The 20,058-nt window shown below is 43.0% G+C and overlaps 1 protein-coding gene across 3 annotated transcripts; it reads right to left on the bottom strand.

The window, feature by feature from the left end:
- Positions 1–1,437: 1,437 nt before the first annotated feature.
- LOC132470562 (NFX1-type zinc finger-containing protein 1-like) lies at positions 1,438–19,756 on the bottom strand. Of its 3 annotated transcripts, none has more exons than XM_060069278.1 (19): positions 19,637–19,756; positions 19,068–19,146; positions 18,198–18,967; positions 17,685–17,919; positions 17,179–17,528; positions 16,876–17,055; positions 16,663–16,769; positions 16,169–16,407; positions 15,251–15,382; positions 14,486–14,643; positions 11,398–11,551; positions 11,145–11,246; positions 10,258–10,475; positions 9,827–9,966; positions 8,470–8,602; positions 7,143–7,310; positions 5,522–5,632; positions 5,034–5,129; positions 1,438–4,677 (listed from the first exon to the last, which is right to left on the bottom strand). In XM_060069278.1, exons 1-19 carry the CDS (start codon positions 19,739–19,741, stop codon positions 2,227–2,229), a joined length of 5,928 nt encoding a protein of 1,975 aa, XP_059925261.1. In that variant the 5' UTR covers positions 19,742–19,756; the 3' UTR covers positions 1,438–2,226. The 3 variants fall into 3 exon arrangements, with proteins under 3 accessions (XP_059925261.1, XP_059925262.1, XP_059925263.1); XM_060069279.1 differs by having other exon boundaries at positions 19,068–19,148; positions 19,645–19,676; XM_060069280.1 differs by having other exon boundaries at positions 19,624–19,662.
- Positions 19,757–20,058: the final 302 nt, after the last annotated feature.

The following is a 20,058-nucleotide window of genomic DNA, read 5'->3' as shown; positions in this document are numbered from 1 at the left end:
TATAACTCAGAACTCACATGTAAGAGAATTTCACGGTATAAGAGTGAAATAAATATCATGCCAAGATAATGTAACATTAAGAGCCACTGTTTAAGTCGACATTTTGAGTAGGTTAATGTGGGCCTCAGTGAAAATACAGGCTAGCGCTAATTTAACTAGTTCAAGTGAAAGTCATCGTCAAACATGGCGCCAAAAAGGTATTAGTTTCGACTTGAAGTCAACCATAAACACTTCCCTATAAAAACAACTCGTTTTCGTTTTGAGAAAAGACATTTTAAGTGAAACTTGTGCTTACTCTTCAGTAATGCAACTCACCTCAACAAACGTTAAGCTAGTCTCGCCTGGTAGACCAAAATGGCGATGGCGAAAAACGAATATTACAGGCACTACCAACATTACTAACGTATATTGCGTCAAGCAGACTATAATCAAACTATCAAAATGTACACAAACTCTTCTACGATTACAAATATAAAACAGAAAGGCAATTACTCACTCGTCTCGTGTCTCTCGACCCGATCCAGCAAAATTGCGATCCAGAGATCTTGCTTCAGAGCTTCAGAGCCTTCTTCCCGCTTCTTCTCTGGCGCTTCACTGGCTTTACGTTCATACGTTGTCAAATGGCGCATGCGCGAAATCCAATGCGCTGTTTCTTCAGAATAAAAGTTACTTAGAATGTTCAGGTGTTGGTGCAGTGACAATAAATAATTTAATAGTATGCGTAAATATCTAGTAAAAAATACTCTTCCAAGTCAAGAACATTCATTACATGAATATTTTGTGTATAGTTTAATGTTTTTTTCTAGTTCCTATTGAAACTTGATATTACACTGTAAGAATTACTACTTTTGAATAAGTATACATTACAATGCCTAAAAGTCATTTTTTTGAGTGTGTGGGGTCAGGAGGCAGGCGATGGCGGGCCTCGTAGCCTACCCGACGACCACCGGCCAACACCGAAGTGTTACTATTGATAGTCTTTTTTTTTTTCTTTTTTTTTACCTTATTTAAGTATCTTATAGATCTATCCAACTTTGTTTTTCATCAACTAATATAATTTTCCTTCAAGAGGAAAATCTTAAAAGTTCCAAGATGTGATAAGTGATGTTCTCCTAAAGTTGTTGATTAGCACTGTACAGAGCACTGTATTGATTCATCACATGTAGGGTATCTGAGAGTATTTCTGAGCTGTTCCCTGGGCACCGTCAGAGTTCACAAATCATATACCTTCCCCCCCCCCCCCTCCTAGTGGACACAACCGATTCAGTTTGTTTTCCGTAGGGGGTTTCAACCTTCCATAATTGATTGCAGTGCTGAACTTCGGAGAGATGACTTCTCTGAAACATAATAAAAAAATGACGATTGTTTTTCTTTTTTTGTTTTATTTACAGGATGGAAAACTTTATTTTGACAGCATTTCTCTCTACAATAATGACCTTGTTCTTTCCATTTCGATTAGTCTGTTCTTCTCCTCACAGGTAAATGATTAGCATATCCCTTTCTTGATTTTTTTTTTTTTGGTGCTATCTACACACACTCCTGGTTCTACCAGACCTGGTATAAGTAGGCCTACCGGTCTACTGCAATTGTGACAATGAGCATATTAACAAGATATATGAGATAATCATTCAGCATAAATATATTCTTATATTTCATTGCAAGCATTTTTGTCCATTATTGCCCCCCTCGGTAACTTTGCAAGACATCCATTTAAAATGTGATTGTTTTCAGCACTTGCCTTGACAATGCTATTTTAGTAGGTTGTGCTTTTCCCCAACAAAGTTGTCCTTTGATTCATCGCGGTGCAAGCAGTTGATTTTGTTTTAAGCTAGGAGGCTGGACTGTGTTTATGTAATAAATGAAGTACAACAAGAAAGAAAGCATCATCAGTTTTTCAAATGTACTGCTCCTCGTGAAGATATATTTTCTAATTGATCCAGTGTAGCCATGTTATTTATACATTGTGTGCATCTGTTTTTAGGCATGTGTGTATCTAAAAAGAATAAAAAACAATTTTTACCATAGCATTAAAGTTATAGTATTCTTATCATTATACCCATATATCAGCCAACATTCTTGCATATGACAATTTTGCTGTAGGTAAACCTACTACAGAGTAGGTAAAAGTAGTCAAATTAACTTGCCGACCTGCTAAACCTGTCAACCTACCAACCAATTAACAATCCCCACATGCAAAATCCTGGTCAGCCAACAGGTGATCGTGTTTTAGTCATTCAAGTCTAATTGATCAAAATTCAACAGATTATTGCCCTCGGACCAAGCTGCGTGCTGCGCTCCGTCCATCTCTGAGGCGACCTGGTTTCCACTGGCCAAAGTGTGACTCTGTCCACCGATAGTGGCATCACAGTCTGGGCAGCGTCTGCTCTCCATTGCCCCTCCGCACTCCGTTATGATATAGACATGGCCGTTGGGACACTTGTACCAGTGACCAGGTGGCAACTTCAGAGCCGAGACGACCATCGCCTTCTCCTTATCACTAATGCCAAGGACCGTGTAGGGGATCTTTTCTTCAATATCCTTTAGGGCCAGCTTCACTTTGTCTGCGTCTTGTTCAGTGAACGAGTCAATCTTATCCAGAACCTTCCTGATAGCATCTACCTCAGCCTGGATTTCTGTAATTTGTTCTCTTGCGTCTGCCATTGTGCACCGTGCGTTGAGTTCAGCCAAAAGGGTGAGTCTCTGCAGTTCCTTTTGCAGATCTGAGACTTGTTGTTCAGTGAATTTCTGATTTGGGTGAAAAAGCCATTGGAGGAACACATCAACTTTGTCTGTGAAACGGAGGCTGTGGTTTCCAGTCATCTCCTTTCTTTGGATCTTGAGAAGCATGGCGGCTCTTTCCATAAAAAGCATTGTATGTTCCAGACCCAGCAAGTCATTAGCGGTGAGATCTGACTCTGACAATTGGCTTTGAACATGATCTTGACACTTGTACGGCAAATATGTAAGAAGTTGTCTGTGGGTTTCCCATTGCACTTTGATGGTGTTTCTTTTAGTTTCAATATCTATCTTGTGTCCATTTATCTTCTCCTTGACTTTCTCTATCTCAGCCAGATTGCGGTTGATGTGAGAGCCGTAGCGAAGGTTCCTGCGGATCGGAGTGCGACATCTGGGGCACTCTTTCAGTTTGATGACCATCTGCTCGTTGTCCTCTGACTTCTGGTCCATCTCCATGCATGTGTCCATAGCTTTGGACTCAACAATGTGACCGCAGTCCTCCAGTTGAATGAAGTAAGCCTCGGGATCGTCCTCAGAGCCAAAGAATATTTCTGTGACCTCGTCGTGATCACAGACGCGACACTTCTTTGGACATTTGTCTCCGCAGAGGCCTATGCAGGGGTGGCCACAGTCCAGCATTTTGAGACAGGGCCTTGTGCATGGAGGGCGGTCACAAGGTTCGTGGCAAAGCTTGCTGCAGCTTTGGTGCAGACATTGCCAGGCACAAGGCTCTGTGCAAGGGGCACAGGGTTGTCCACAACGTTTCTTGCACTTGCTGTGGATGCAGACGTTCTCGCAGGGCAGCTTGCATGGAGGGCACTCACCGGTGCAAGGTTCCCTGCACTTATGGGAACAAATGAGCAGACGTTCACACTGGTAGGAGCATGGTAGGTGATAGCGCCCCTGGTTGCATTTGTAGCAAGTACCAGTACAGCTGTGGCCGCATTTCAGCTGTAGGTTACATGGGGTCCTACAGTTAGGCTCATAGTCCTTTGTCTTGTAGAAGCAGTTATCACTCTGGGTATGTCCACATTCTAGAATGAAGGGGACCATTACCTTGCAATTAATTGTACATGGACCCCCACACACTGCTTTGCACTGATGTCCACACTGGAGACTTTTCTCACAGGGTTCGTTGCATTTGAAGACAGCAGGGTCCATGTAGCAAGGGACCATTTGCTTGTGCCCACAACCTGGTATGGTCTTCTCAATCTTCACCGGACACGCGGGACATGGATGGTGACAAGCCAATGGGCACTTGTGTCCACGATCACACAGTTTTCTCTCACAGTGTTTCTCACACTTGTACTTCTTGTGTTGGGGGTCATAAGGGTGGCATACTCGAGCACAAACATGGCCGCAGTCCAAGCGGAACTCACAAGGCGTCAAACATCCCCCTTCGGGGGCTTGTTTGAAGTCCTCAGAGCAGGCGGCCTGGATCTGTTTTTCTGGGTGGTTCTGACAGCACAGAGTGAGCGCTTTGCCCATCTGTTCCTTCTCTTTCAAGGTGCCAAAGATATTGCTCCACAGTTTGACTTTGCTCAGTATTGCACTGTTTCCAATGCAGTAGAGGCCTTTCTTGGCGCGTGATAATGCCACGCAGACACGGTTGGGGATGCTCAAGAAGCCCACACTACCCATGGTGTTGCTGCGGACCAGAGACAGCAAGACAATGTCGTTCTCCTCCCCTTGATACTTGTCAACCACATGCACTTTGACCCCTGCAAACTCGGAGGAGGGCATCATATTGCGCAGGCAGAAGAGCTGTCCGCTGTACGTGGTGAGGATAGTAATCTGTTCTGGATTGTAGTCCTGCATCAGAAGATAGCGACACAGAGCAACTACAAACATGGCTTCATGTTTGTTCTCGTGACTTTTCCCATCCCTGAGGTTTTCCTCTAGGTGGCTGTGCTCCAGGAAGAACAGATTGGTTTGGATGCCCTGTGATAAAGCAGACAATAGAGATAATTCATTATGGCTATGAAGGGATCATCTATTTGGACGTATACAAGTATTAAAATACATTTAATAGGAGGAAAGAGAGACGTTAGAAGACTATTTTAAATGTAGAAGGAACAAAGAAAACTAGTTGATAGTCAAATAACATCAGATCAATAGATCAAATGCTCTAACACACACAAACACACACTGGAAACGCCATCTCCCCTCATAAGCTCATATGTTCTGAATCCCTCTAAATAGATGTAAAGGCCTCAGGCCAGTAGGTGTGTACTCCTGAGGGAGAAAAGAGTCGATTTCTGCCACCCTGAGGCAGAGGCAGTGGATTCAACAAGCACCTTGACATTGTCATAGTCCATGACTGAAGGGTGGTTCTCCAGCTCGGGGTAGATGTGAGGAGTCAGGAGGCGGGCGATGTCGGGCCTCATGCGATGCTTGACCCGACGACCACACACACACACACACACACACACACACACACACACACACACACACACACACACACACACACACACACACACACACACACACACACACACACACACACACACACACACACACACACACACACACACATTAAGAGAACATTAAAACAGCCCGTGTGGAACCCAAATTCAGAAAATATAATATAATATTTATTTTGCTTTCATCATTTTAACATGTTTTATTTATTTTAAATATGTTTTATATGTAGAAAGACCCATATATATTAACACACATCACATCAAAATATATATTTAGGTCAATATTTCATACTCTCTGACTGAGAAGAGTGAATATTTCCAGCCTTTCTAAAATCAAGGAAAGAGGCTGCCATCGTACTAACCTGATAGTTGAGCCTGACGAAAGGGAAACCAGTTTTCACCAGCCTCTCGAACATGGAAACCTCCAGACTGAAGTTCTTGGCCAGATCGTACACTGTAGCACTAGGCCGCAGCTACCAGGAAAGAAAATATCAAAAATGTATATGTATATATGCATGTGTTATAGTTCAAAGCATGTCCCCTTTAGGGCCTTGGTCATTGAACAGCAGCCTACTCGGGTGAAAATAGAAGTATGGCATTCATGTGTTTTAACAGAGACATAATTGGAATATTCTTCCAATTAACCGTGCAAAATACTACAACTTTTGTTCAAGTAATAATGTGTCAAGTTGCTTTACTTATAGCATATTTGATGGACACTTCTAATCAAGCGGGAATTATTGACTGTGATATATTTCACTTGTTGTAGTTTGACTCTGCACCCCTAATCTAACCCCCTCAGGTACGGAGCTTGCATTAGAGTACTGAGTGAAGAGTACAAACATTACACTGCACATCCTGTATGAGACAAATAAAAAACCTTTGAGTCTTGAATCATCAGATTTAATTATCCTAATGTGTCCACATTTTAGTGACAAAGGGAATAATCCCAGGGAATGGGTTTATTCGTTATTCCCTTTTCCTTTTAAAGGGCCTCTATTTCACAAGCAGGTGTGAGGGTGATGATTCGCCAGTACAAGCTGTTTCAAAGTCGACAGTGTGGTGACATCACAAGTGGTATTGTCCACCCAGATGTATGAAAGTAGGATTTATATTATTATGGTATCTAGATCTTCATTATCGTTAATTTTGGTATATTCTTTGGCAACATTTAACATTTTCTTGAACATGTGTCTTTCAAGCCAATAAAGAAACTGAATTGAAGTTGATATAAAGATAGAAGGATCGATTGATCACCCTACCAGCCCTCTCAGTGGACTGTATTTACTGGCTTGTATTGGCTAATCACCAGAGACCCTTTAAAGGCTGTGTTGCAGGGTTCATTTTCCAACCAATTTGTGCAATTTGCTTGTTGGTAATAAAGATAGAAACTGTTATCCATTGTATTTAATGTTGTTAGGTATCACAAAACGGAATGTAATACGAAAAAGTAGGTTCTATTTTAGCGGTTTGCTATTGATTCTCATTTCCCCCAGAATGCATTGCACGACGTCACGTTGGGGAGTCACGGACCAAAGCCGCATTGAGACCCTTGAGAGTAGACTTGTAAGAGAGTGTTCAGCAGATTATACAGATACATAGATAAATACATAGATATTATATATAGATAGTATATGCTACACGTGAACCTCCTAAAATGGCGCAATTTGATTGGTTCGTTATCTCGGGATATTGGGCAATATCCCATGATTGACATCTCAAACTCGATATTGTTATCATCGCAAAATGTCCACTGATAAAAATCGCCGAATGGCGTTAGAAAACACCTGTTTCTGCCAAAAACTGGACTTTAACACTATTTTGGAGACAATTTATAAATGATAGACATATTTTGAGTGCTTTATGTACCCATTAATAAAAACTTCCAGTTAACCTGCAACACAGCCTTTAACTAAAGTGCTGAAGGCACATGGTGCAGCTTTAAGACCCAACATGTGTTCTCTGTTGTTGTTGGAGTAGTACCTGCTGGTGGTCTCCAATGAGGATGAGGTGCTGACACTCTGGGTTCAGAGAGGTGATGGTGTGGGCCTCCAACACCTCAGCAGCCTCCTCCACTATCACCAGCCGCGGACGCACTTCCTGCAAGATCTTACGGAACTTGGCCGCCCCTGTGGTCGTCATGCCGATGACCTGGTTGGGCATTACACAACATTTTGATGTTTGGCAAATGAAACCTCTTGAATCGTAAGTCTTAGTTTTACCAAAAGGTGTTCTAATGTTTAAATGTGGTCGATAGGGTTTACATGTTTAAATGTGGTCGATAGTGTTTAATTGTGGTCGATAGTGTTTAATTGTGGTCGATAGGGTTTACATGTTTAAATGTGGTCGATAGTGTTTATATATGGTCGATAGGGTTTACATGTGGTCGATAGGGTTTACATGTGGTCCATAGTGTTTAAATGTGGTCCATAGTGTTTAAATGTGGGCGATAGTGTTTAAATGGGCGATAGTGTTTAAATGTGGTCGATAGGGTTTACGTGTGGTCCATAGTGTTTAAATGTGGGTGATAGTGTTTAAATGTGGGCGATAGTGTTTACATGTGGTCGATAGGGTTTACATGTGGTCCATAGTGTTTAAATATGGTCGATAGTGTTTAAATGTGGTCGATAGTGTTTACATGTGGTCGATATTGTTTAAATGTGATCGACAGTGTTTAAATATGGTCGATAGTGTTTAAATATGTTCTTTTCCCTCACTCTCCACCTCATCCCTAACTCTCCACCTCAAGCTGGTGTGTAGTGAGCGTTCTGGCACCGATTGGCTGCCGTGCATCACCCAAGTGGGTGCTACATATTGGTGGTGGTTAGTGAGGTCCCCACTTCACTTTAGGCGTCTTTGAGTGTTATTAATTATTATTATTCTTCATGTTTAACCTCTGTTTTCCTTTTATTCCTAGTCTGTTTTACATAGTTTTGAATGATGACTATATGCTCTGTAAGGTGACCTTGGGTGTCTTGAAAGGTGCCTCTAAATTAAATGTATTATTATTATTATTATTATTATTAATAAAAAGATAAGCAACTTGGCTGAATATGTGCATTGACCACCAGGGGTGCAAATGATTGTAGGCAGTATGCTCGATATTGCATATAATAGTGAAGTCCCAATACCTTGTGACTAGCCCACTTAAAGCTTAAGTAGATGAAGATTAAAATCCCATCTCTGTGCGTTACACACAGTCTAGCACACTACCCGCGGTTCTCAAGCATGATACTGCAGTCTCTTTCCTTTCATGTTCCTTCATCCTGGATGGCATAACTCTCTCACTCTATAATAGCTGTGGTTATACCTTGGCGTTGCGGAGGAGACTGATTTTCTCGTTGAGCCGCACCTCCTCCAACCTTTCCACCGTGTTCTGGTATTCCTCCATGGACTTCTGAAGTTGATCTTGCAGAAAAGACCTGTAGCGTGACACCCATAGCCTGCAGAAGATGACGTGGGGACAGAAAAACACACCATTTTCCTTTACGATCCTCATCAGGAACTTCAGAACTTGGACCCTGTGGACGTCATGCCGTCCTTTTAGGGATACTATTTTTGTTACAAAACTTGAAAGAAAGTTGTATCCCATGAAGCAGGGGTTCTCAACCACCTGGCCACGGACCGGTACCAGGCAGTGCAGGATTGGCCAATGGGCCGCAAAGATCTAGAAATAAAGGCTACTTTTTTTTATATACTTATTGCAGACGATGAACAAGCTCAATTTTTGATTTTATTGGCTTGATGTTGACACAGTATATCACAGTCGTGTTGTTGGACTGAAACTGTGTTTTTATTGGTCCTATAATGGTCCTACAGTCCTATAATGGTCCTACAGTATCTGTGTTCATAGGTTAGGTTAGGCAGGCATAGAATGGTTTGTGTCCTGGTAGAATGGTTTGTGTCCTGGTCGCTGCATTAGCGACCCCTACTGGTTGGTCGGGGCAGTTTTAACAACAATAAGACACCACAAGAAGCATGGCTTTCTGGACGTTGGGGGTCAGGATGGTGCTAGAGAGCACTTTAAATTAAAATTTTAATTTCCTTTCAGAAAAGACTATCTGCACATTCATGCCTTATTATTTTTTAAAGGGGGTAAACGGGACCTCCTCCCCCCTTACCCCCACCCCGCCGACACCCCTCTTGCGCACTTATTGTCTGTAGTACCTCCAGTCACTTAATGTACGCACTTATTGTATGCTTTTCGTACTTGCGCTTAAAAATAGTACTTACCATTGTGTGGCACCTTATCCTAGCTATCCTTGTTGTATATGGGGAATCGGTTTACCTTACAATCGTTAGTGCTTGGCACTTGTTACTACGACCATCCTTACTGTACCAACAGTGATATATTGCTATCTTTCTTCGGAAAATGTACTTAATGTAAGTCAGTTTGAATAAAAGCATCTGATAAATGCCCTAAATGTAAAATGTAAATTTAAACCCTGAAAAATCAAACCTTAGTCTTACAACATTGTGTTCTTTTTTTGTTTAAAAAAAAAGAACAAAAAATTGCCAAAGATAATCTACTGTTGCACATATTTAAAGCTTCTTTCTGCATAACATACATTTATTTTTTTTAAATAAAGTAATAAGTAAAGTGAGGATAAACAATAAAAAAAAAAGGAAGTCATGAGGAAGTGAAAGTGAATAAAGTTGACCCATACCGATAAAGTCTCCATCGTTCTGCCAAACTCAGTTGCCAAATATCAAATATGGCCATTTCCTCTTTTTCAGTCATATCTGATTCCTTATCGAGTTCCTTCCGGAATTTTCTCTTGATACTTTTCCGCTGGTTTCTCTGCATCTGAACAATTCAGAATAATGTAATATAACAAGGTTTTATTATAGGTTACAATTCCAAAGCATGAAAGAACTACGATTGCTTAGATAATTTGCCTGTATTATTTCAGATGAATAAATTAAAGGTTTAGTGAGTGAAATTTATGATATGGCCATGGTCAATTCGCTCTTCCTAAATAATCCCATTGCCGTTGAGCAAGGAACTACAATTTCAAAAAGCAGCTAAGAACTTATAAAGGATGTATTAAAGATGCATGACGTCACTGTTTAACAGAAACAAGGCTGTCAACTTTACCTGCCATTCCTGGTCACTCTGGCCCCTCTGTCGGCGGACATTCTTAAAGTTCATTGCCAGAATCTGTTCCTCTGCCTGGTGCACTTCCTGCTGCCTGATCATCCTCAAATTTGGACGCTCAAAGCCATCTTCGATAAATCGCTCATCGTGAATCTGGTCTGCTTCCTCAGCGATCTGGATCATCTCATCCGCTTCCGCTTCTGGGTCCGATTCAATGTCTGAGGCATTGAAACCAGGAATTTAAAACATTTCTTACGCAAATCTTGTTAAGAAATGTGGCCCCTTATAATTTCTTCCCATGCCACTTTATTTATTGATGTAGGTGTAATTAATGCATCAATGTATGTATACAGTTTACAGGAGAATTGTGCGCTGACTTATGTCAATCTACTGTGATACAGACTGTGATAGTCAGTGTAGCCAGGGATATTACAAAATGTATAAAAAACTAAAAAAAAAATTAAATATAATTTAAATATGAAATAAATCTTCTGAAGCTTTATTGTATGGTCTAATTCTTCGTTTCCTTTCAATTGTCAGGGTATAATCGAAGAAAGTCTTTGAAAGTATCCAACCTAAAAAATCCCTCAGGCCTCCCTCCAAATCCACTCCCCCAAAACACATGATTAGTTTGCAAGCAGGCCTCGACATTAATGATTGCCCACTTGCCCGGTCATGTGCAATGATTTCAAGAGAATGAAAATGCTTTCGGGATGTAAAGAGGATCTATGAATGACAAAAATGCTTTGCAATGAAATAAATTGCCAACCCAAACTTTAAATTTGTACAGCCCTTAAATATGGATGGCTGTTTTCTTCAACAGTGACGGAACCAGAAGGGCAACCATTAAAGTAGTTGACTATTTTGTTGTTAAGCAGGAACCTCACCTTCACGTGCTTCCTCTTCCGCTTCCTGCTGAAAGAATGCTGGACCTAATCCCAACCACTCAACCATCTGACTCTGCCTTTTTTCTCTTGAATGCCAGTCAGCTTGTTGGGAAAATTTAGAATTGCATAAAAGATTAATGATGTACATTAAAAATAACATTTGAATAATATGAAAAAAAAAACATAATTAAGTCGCTCCATAGCATGGTGTTTGTGTATGTTCATATAATAGACACAAATAAGAATTACTTACGGATGGACCTTGCAAGCGGTTCCAGACTGGGCCAGTGTCTATCTGAAATGTAATTCTGTAGAATGTATTCCCGGAGGACCCCCTTCTGACTGCACTGTAGTTGTACCGAGTGAACATTGACCTCATGCTCCCGACTTTTCAGGTCGCTTATAATCTATTAAAAAAGGTAGAATCGATTCAGCATTGTATCGCAGCATAAAACATAACAAAGAAGTTGCAAAGGTGGATAACAAAAGTATCTAACCTAAGAAGAGCTTTAAAGCAAGACAGACAGACAGACAGACAGACAGACAGACAGACAGACAGACAGACAGACAGACAGACAGACAGACAGACAGACAGACAGACAGACAGACAGACAGACAGACAGACAGACAGACAGACAGACAGACAGACAGACAGACAGACAGACAGACAGACAGACAGACAGACAGACAGACAGACAGACAGACAGACAGACAGACAGACAGACAGACAGACAGACAGACAGACAGACAGACAGACAGACAGACAGACAGACAGACAGACAGACAGACAGACAGACAGACAGACAGACAGACAGACAGACAGACAGACAGACAGACAGACAGACAGACAGACAGACAGACAGACAGACAGACAGACAGACAGACAGACAGACAGACAGACAGACAGACAGACAGACAGACAGACAGACAGACAGACAGACAGACAGACAGACAGACAGACAGACAGACAGACAGACAGACAGACAGACAGACAGACAGACAGACAGACAGACAGACAGACAGACAGACAGACAGACAGACAGACAGACAGACAGACAGACAGACAGACAGACAGACAGACAGACAGACAGACAGACAGACAGACAGACAGACAGACAGACAGACAGACAGACAGACAGACAGACAGACAGACAGACAGACAGACAGACAGACAGACAGACAGACAGACAGACAGACAGACAGACAGACAGACAGACAGACAGACAGACAGACAGACAGACAGACAGACAGACAGACAGACAGACAGACAGACAGACAGACAGACAGACAGACAGACAGACAGACAGACAGACAGACAGACAGACAGACAGACAGACAGACAGACAGACAGACAGACAGACAGACAGACAGACAGACAGACAGACAGACAGACAGACAGACAGACAGACAGACAGACAGACAGACAGACAGACAGACAGACAGACAGACAGACAGACAGACAGACAGACAGACAGACAGACAGACAGACAGACAGACAGACAGACAGACAGACAGACAGACAGACAGACAGACAGACAGACAGACAGACAGACAGACAGACAGACAGACAGACAGACAGACAGACAGACAGACAGACAGACAGACAGACAGACAGACAGACAGACAGACAGACAGACAGACAGACAGACAGACAGACAGACAGACAGACAGACAGACAGACAGACAGACAGACAGACAGACAGACAGACAGACAGACAGACAGACAGACAGACAGACAGACAGACAGACAGACAGACAGACAGACAGACAGACAGACAGACAGACAGACAGACAGACAGACAGACAGACAGACAGACAGACAGACAGACAGACAGACAGACAGACAGACAGACAGACAGACAGACAGACAGACAGACAGACAGACAGACAGACAGACAGACAGACAGACAGACAGACAGACAGACAGACAGACAGACAGACAGACAGACAGACAGACAGACAGACAGACAGACAGACAGACAGACAGACAGACAGACAGACAGACAGACAGACAGACAGACAGACAGACAGACAGACAGACAGACAGACAGACAGACAGACAGACAGACAGACAGACAGACAGACAGACAGACAGACAGACAGACAGACAGACAGACAGACAGACAGACAGACAGACAGACAGACAGACAGACAGACAGACAGACAGACAGACAGACAGACAGACAGACAGACAGACAGACAGACAGACAGACAGACAGACAGACAGACAGACAGACAGACAGACAGACAGACAGACAGACAGACAGACAGACAGACAGACAGACAGACAGACAGACAGACAGACAGACAGACAGACAGACAGACAGACAGACAGACAGACAGACAGACAGACAGACAGACAGACAGACAGACAGACAGACAGACAGACAGACAGACAGACAGACAGACAGACAGACAGACAGACAGACAGACAGACAGACAGACAGACAGACAGACAGACAGACAGACAGACAGACAGACAGACAGACAGACAGACAGACAGACAGACAGACAGACAGACAGACAGACAGACAGACAGACAGACAGACAGACAGACAGACAGACAGACAGACAGACAGACAGACAGACAGACAGACAGACAGACAGACAGACAGACAGACAGACAGACAGACAGACAGACAGACAGACAGACAGACAGACAGACAGACAGACAGACAGACAGACAGACAGACAGACAGACAGACAGACAGACAGACAGACAGACAGACAGACAGACAGACAGACAGACAGACAGACAGACAGACAGACAGACAGACAGACAGACAGACAGACAGACAGACAGACAGACAGACAGACAGACAGACAGACAGACAGACAGACAGACAGACAGACAGACAGACAGACAGACAGACAGACAGACAGACAGACAGACAGACAGACAGACAGACAGACAGACAGACAGACAGACAGACAGACAGACAGACAGACAGACAGACAGACAGACAGACAGACAGACAGACAGACAGACAGACAGACAGACAGACAGACAGACAGACAGACAGACAGACAGACAGACAGACAGACAGACAGACAGACAGACAGACAGACAGACAGACAGACAGACAGACAGACAGACAGACAGACAGACAGACAGACAGACAGACAGACAGACAGACAGACAGACAGACAGACAGACAGACAGACAGACAGACAGACAGACAGACAGACAGACAGACAGACAGACAGACAGACAGACAGACAGACAGACAGACAGACAGACAGACAGACAGACAGACAGACAGACAGACAGACAGACAGACAGACAGACAGACAGACAGACAGACAGACAGACAGACAGACGGTTTGTCAAGGGATCTCACCTCTGTAAAAGCATATCGTAGGTGGTTGGGCATGTTTCTATCCAAATTCCCCTTACGGAAGGCTTCCATTAGATTTTTCAGGATGAAGGGCTTCAGGTCCTCGCTGTTGCTCCGGCCCCCAACTCTCACAATGCCTTTTCTTAGAAATGTATGGATACCTTCAAATATCGAAAGGAAGACGAAGCATGAGAGCAAAACTTAAAGCAGTTTGAAGCAATTTGTAGAGTGGAATGTGAGCAGAATAGGGTTGTACATTCACAGAATTCACAAAATATTTTACCCATTCCAATACAATTAGTGAATCGAACATTAAAGCTGAGGTGTGAAAGTTTACCAGAATTTGTTAATTTTCAATATTGCTTAAACTTCATTAAACATGTTGAAGAGTGTTATGTAGAGCATCCTGATAGGCTGAGTGACAAGAAGAAGCTCATTCTAGAAGAATCATGTGCATAGAGCTGGAACAATCAATGGATGTATTGAAAGAACCATGTAACTTATTTCTATTCTTACTTGGCAACTAAATCTGAAAATGTAAGGAATCGAGTTCATATCTATACAGACATAAAATTGTGTTTGCTCATAGCAGTTAGTTGACAGCCATTTGCCTATAGAATTAAGCTCTTCAGCGGTTTCTCCTGCTTCTCTTCCATGTTGGTAGAGCGAGGTGAGAGAGGCTCGTTGGGCCTGGTCGAGGGACGAATTGAGACCAATAGGAAGGGTCTATGGGTCACATTGTCTGTGGTGGCAGTGGTGCCTGCTTACCCTCCAGGAACTGGTCCAAAGCGTGGTTTGTGTAACACACGACAAGCATTGGCGCAGCCTCCTGACCGGCACTCCAGAGTTCCTGGTTGGTCAACAGCGCCTTAGCGATTTTAAGGCCGACGTGGGTCTTTCCTATAGAAGGATCAGAAATGTAGTTACAGCCAAACAACAGCAGGACATGCTTGCTAAGCTTTACATTCCTGAGAAACCATCATCTCAGGTAGGGTAGAAACCGCCCTACTTTGAGTATCTTTTATCCTGAGTCTGTTGTTTTAGCGAGCCTGAAAGGGCATGGGGGCCGTTAGCAATTGCATGATTCCCCGTCTCCAGCATGCACCCGTCCCAGACCACCAGATTAACTCAGAACCAAATATATTCCCTCTGCTCCGACACTAGATAAGACATTCCACGAGTACAGGGTCTCACCAAAACAAAAGCTTCTGGTTTTAATTGAATCATCAAATGTTTGTCGGCCAATCAGAGAGAATCATCCCAATAACTGGATGAGAATGATTCGGATTTGGAAATCCCATTTTTGCTATCAATGATCAGGTAATCCACCTTCATTTTATGCCAGTTTTTCAAAGCAACATTGGATTGCATAACCTTGATCCAGATACAAAGTGATCCAGATACAAATCCTACTAAAAAGCATTGATGCGGATCCAACCAGGATTGGAATATGAGATCTAATCCTATACTGTGTTCCGCCACTTTTTGTATCTCTCCTCCCAGCACGACATTGCCACATCAGAAAATATGTGAACCTATCCGAAATCAGCTATAAAAATAAAATATATGTATATATATATGTATATATATATATATATATATATATATATACATATATGTATGCATAATACTTGAATTGCCAATTAATGTATATTTTTGATCTATGGTTAAAGTAGAAGTGTCTACCAGTGCCAGGGGGTCCTTGTATGATGGCTAGTTCCTGAGTGAGAGCCAATTGAAAGGCTTCCATCTGAGACTCGTCCAGGTCGAGGGTCTCTTTGGCAGGCCAGTCAGCAGGCCTGAGGCAGTGAAAGGGCTTGATCTTCTGGTTCTTCTTAGGGTCTGCCACCTGTTCCAGGTTGTACATGTCGTTTTCCCTCAGATACATCGGGGGTTGCACATCTGGGCTGCACTCCACTATATACCTGAAGTCGACATATTGGGGATTGTCACATTGGCGATTTGGTTGTAAAATAAGGACATACAAGTGATTCAGGGAATAAAAGAGCACCCAATGTGATGTTGACTTACTGAAGACTAAAAAGTAAGGTTTAATGAGGTGAGATTGTATTGTATTACATTAATTATTATCTTTCTATAAATATAATCATCATCTCACATTGTATCCTGCAATGTCTGTGCATGTGTTTTTTTGTTAGCAGAGAAAAAATATATTTAACCTCTGAAAGGGAAGCTCATCTCCCTGTACTTCCTGCAGGCCCTCCAGAACATGGCGGTAGGCCTCAAAGTAGGCAGACGTCTCCACCATCAGAAACGGCTGATTGGTCTGTAGGAAAAGGTAGGTTATTGTTGCGAGATATTCATTATACAATGCCACCTTAGTACTCAACACACTAACACACAGTAACACAGTAAAATACACAAAGTCCTACCTGCATGGTTGCCAGCTTTTGTTTGCTCTCATCAGAAAAGATGACCTGAATTTTGCCTTTCTTCAAGTCGTTCAGCTCTCGTTCAGATATTGTAGCAAACAGGATGCTCTCAAAATTGTCACACGACATGCACAACAAAGAACCATAGAGTAACCGCTTTGAGCTTTCCCAGCGAACAAACTGTTGAAAAAGATGATTCCTTCATTACATCATAAAGGTATAATCAAAATAGTGTTCAATTGTTGTTGTGCTTAATATAATATATATTAATATAGGCTGTTGGACGTCGGTCCACACACTCACCTTCAGAGGCTCAACATCAAATTCGATAACATAGGCTAAGCCTGAACGAGTGCACAGAGGCGACTCCAGTTTGGCGTCAAAGTACACACTGATGTCGTTGAAGCGCTCCTTCTTAAGCTGCTGGGTATTCCCCATGTCCAAATCGCTGAAGATCAATCTCTGGATCCCCTCACGTAGCGGCCGCACAAAGTCCTCTCTCAGCAGTCGGAAGTGTGTGTCGAGGTAGGTTTCTGTGTTGGCGTGTTGGCGAGTAGTGGCGTTGGGCCTCAGGTAGGGTGTCTTATTTTCATGGAACTCCTCTCTGGTTGGATAGATGGGTATTGTACGAAAGTTCTCCAGATCTTCCTCACCTGGATAAGCAGAAGTTTGCACCTTTACAGTTTTTACAGTTACACTTAAAGTAAATTTGTATGCATGTTACGAATTAATGAGTCTCAAGTCTAAATCTTTGCCAGCATTTTAAACTAGTCTTAAACAATAAACATCTGTTCTTATTAATTGATGACCTTGGTTGTCGAGTTGGTCGGATAAGAGTGGAAGGAGGTCCCGGTCTGAACGCAGGCTTCCCTCCCTGGATCTCTCTTGGAGTTGCTGGCTTAAAGCCTGGATGCCTTCCAGCTTATCTTCAGTTGGACGTGCGATGTCAACCCCAGAGTCCCTCAGGCCAATGAGAGAGGCCCGCAAGAGAACCACCAGTACAGACACAGCCTGGACTGAGCTGGCTGGGAAGATGCTGAGCACCTGCATCACCAAATTATATACATTATAATAATAATCATAATAATCAAATTCACCATAATCATAATCATAATCCTAAAAAGAGTAAGTTAGGCACACAAGTCACTGACTGGACACACTCCAAATATATATAATCAATACTTCCTCTCCATCAACAAAATCTGTTGGCTTACTTTGATTGCACTTAACAGCAACTATTTACCATCACTTTGATGGTTAAAACCTTGCACAACAATTGGGATGTCATTTAGTGTGTACAGCTGCCCATGCAGCCCTCGTACCTTAGACAGGACAGCTATCATGTTGTCAAAGTGCTGCGGGTACTGTTCCCTCCGGGTGGGGTCGGACTCTGCACTCATTCCGCCTACGTATTGCGGGAGGATGGTGCGCAGGAACCCGCTGTCCTTCACCACACCAGCAAGGTGCTGGACCGTGCTCCTATCCACGCGCGACTGGAAGGCCCTGCTCAGGGCAGAGCAAACCAGCTGCACGAGGTCATGCCGGATATCTCGCTCCTCCAGGAGCGCTTGAAAGGCAGGAGAGGAGGAGAGGGTGATGGCCACCTCGGAGGGCGGTTTCTCCGAGAGCTCCGCCAGCATCGTGTAGGTCATCCTGCGACCCCCCCCCCTACCCCGACTACCACATCGGCCCCCTCTGGCGCTCTGATCTCCTCTCTGATCAGCTGGCGCTGTGCCCGTCAAACTCCTGCTTCTCTCTCTTGCTGCATGTCGTGCGAAATCTGCGGCTCCAGGGGCCACCCCACCACGCCTACCCCCCCTGCCGCCTCTGGCGTCTCCTCCCCTCCATGATCTACCTCCTCCCCAACTTGTCCCTCTCCCTTGTCCTCTGCCTACTTGACTCACATCAGGGCGTCTCTGATCCCTCCAACCTCCTCTTCTTCCTCCCATCCCTCCTCTGTCCTCCCATGGTCCAGCTCTCCCTGTAGCAGCCGTGCCGTCTTCCCCCCCACTGTGCTCTCCTCCTCCTTTTACTCTGCTATTTCTACACTCACTACTGGCCCGCGTCTCTCCCCTGAAAGAGTCGTTGTCACCTGTATGATTCAGGGGGGGGGGGGGAAGCAAAATTGTTAGCCAATAGAGACAGTGTAGTAGGCTATTACACTGACACGTTTCAGACATCCTCTAAATTACCTCTTCCACCATTTCTCTTCATGGAATCTCCACCCCCTGTGTTTTTCGTTGGTCCATCCATACCAACTTTAAAGGGTCGCTAAAGAAAAAGAGGAAGGCATAAAATTATGTTTGTTTAACAACTTCAAGTCAGAACTCTGCAATCGATGCCACCTGCTGGACACAGTGAATACGTGCAGGACAAACTAAGTTTCATTTCCTCCCCATGATCTCTGGAAATGGATCGGTAGACGCTTTCGTTTTCAAATGATACTACTAATGTTATATTTTCTGTTACTTCTGCTACTAAACGGAAAACTACAAATTTATATTTTTGTACACAAATAGGCCTTCAGGTTCCACATAAATAAATTATGATAATTGATATATATATAATATTGAATAATCTATACACTCTAGGACTCGAGCACTATGTTTGATGTTAGCTGGATCATATTGAAATAGCCTAGGTAAAATAAGCGTTCCCATTTAGCCTATAAATACATCCTCATTGTTATTTCAAGTCGTCATAGTTAGGGTTAGTTGTTAGAGTTACACCCTAAAAGACAATATTTACTTTGTAAACCAACCTGTTCCTGAACGAACCCTTCGCGGTGCTGCGGTGGCCAACTACGTCTGCAGTGGCCAACGGCTCTGAGTGAAGGGTGCGCCTGTGTTGCTGCGTGTGACATCATGTTTATTTCCCGGGTTTCGTTTCTCCCCAATTCATTCGTTTTCTGTTTCATTTGCAATTGTAATTGCAAATTATGCTGATGAATAATTATAACCTTAAACGGCAATATATTAAACCTATATTTCTGTAACAGTATTTATATAATTATTGTTATTATCTTATCCTCGGATTTTCGAATTGATTATAACGTTCGGACAATCAATAAAGACCTCTAGCTATTTATTATTGATTGGCCAATAGTCATTTTGATTTGTTCAGCTTCATTTAGGTATTTTATCATAGATCCATCCAACTTTAATGACTAATATAATCCATCAA

The sequence above is a fragment of the Gadus macrocephalus genome, chromosome 13, assembly GCF_031168955.1.
Source record: "Gadus macrocephalus chromosome 13, ASM3116895v1".
Taxonomy (NCBI): Eukaryota; Metazoa; Chordata; class Actinopteri; order Gadiformes; family Gadidae; genus Gadus; species Gadus macrocephalus.
The sequence above is the reverse complement of the archived record's forward strand: the minus strand, read 5'-3'. Positions and strand labels throughout refer to the sequence as shown.

Excerpts from the sequence above, each read along its gene's own strand:
- LOC132470562 (XM_060069278.1), bottom strand. The coding sequence starts at position 19,741 with ATGATGTCACACGCAGCAACACAGGCGCACCCTTCACTCAGAGCCGTT. Across the intron at positions 18,968-19,067 it reads GAAGAGAAATGGTGGAAGAG|GTGACAACGACTCTTTCAGG; the intron begins GTAATTTAGAGG and ends TGAATCATACAG. Across the intron at positions 5,633-7,142 it reads TCATTGGAGACCACCAGCAG|CTGCGGCCTAGTGCTACAGT; the intron begins GTACTACTCCAA and ends CTTTCCTGGTAG.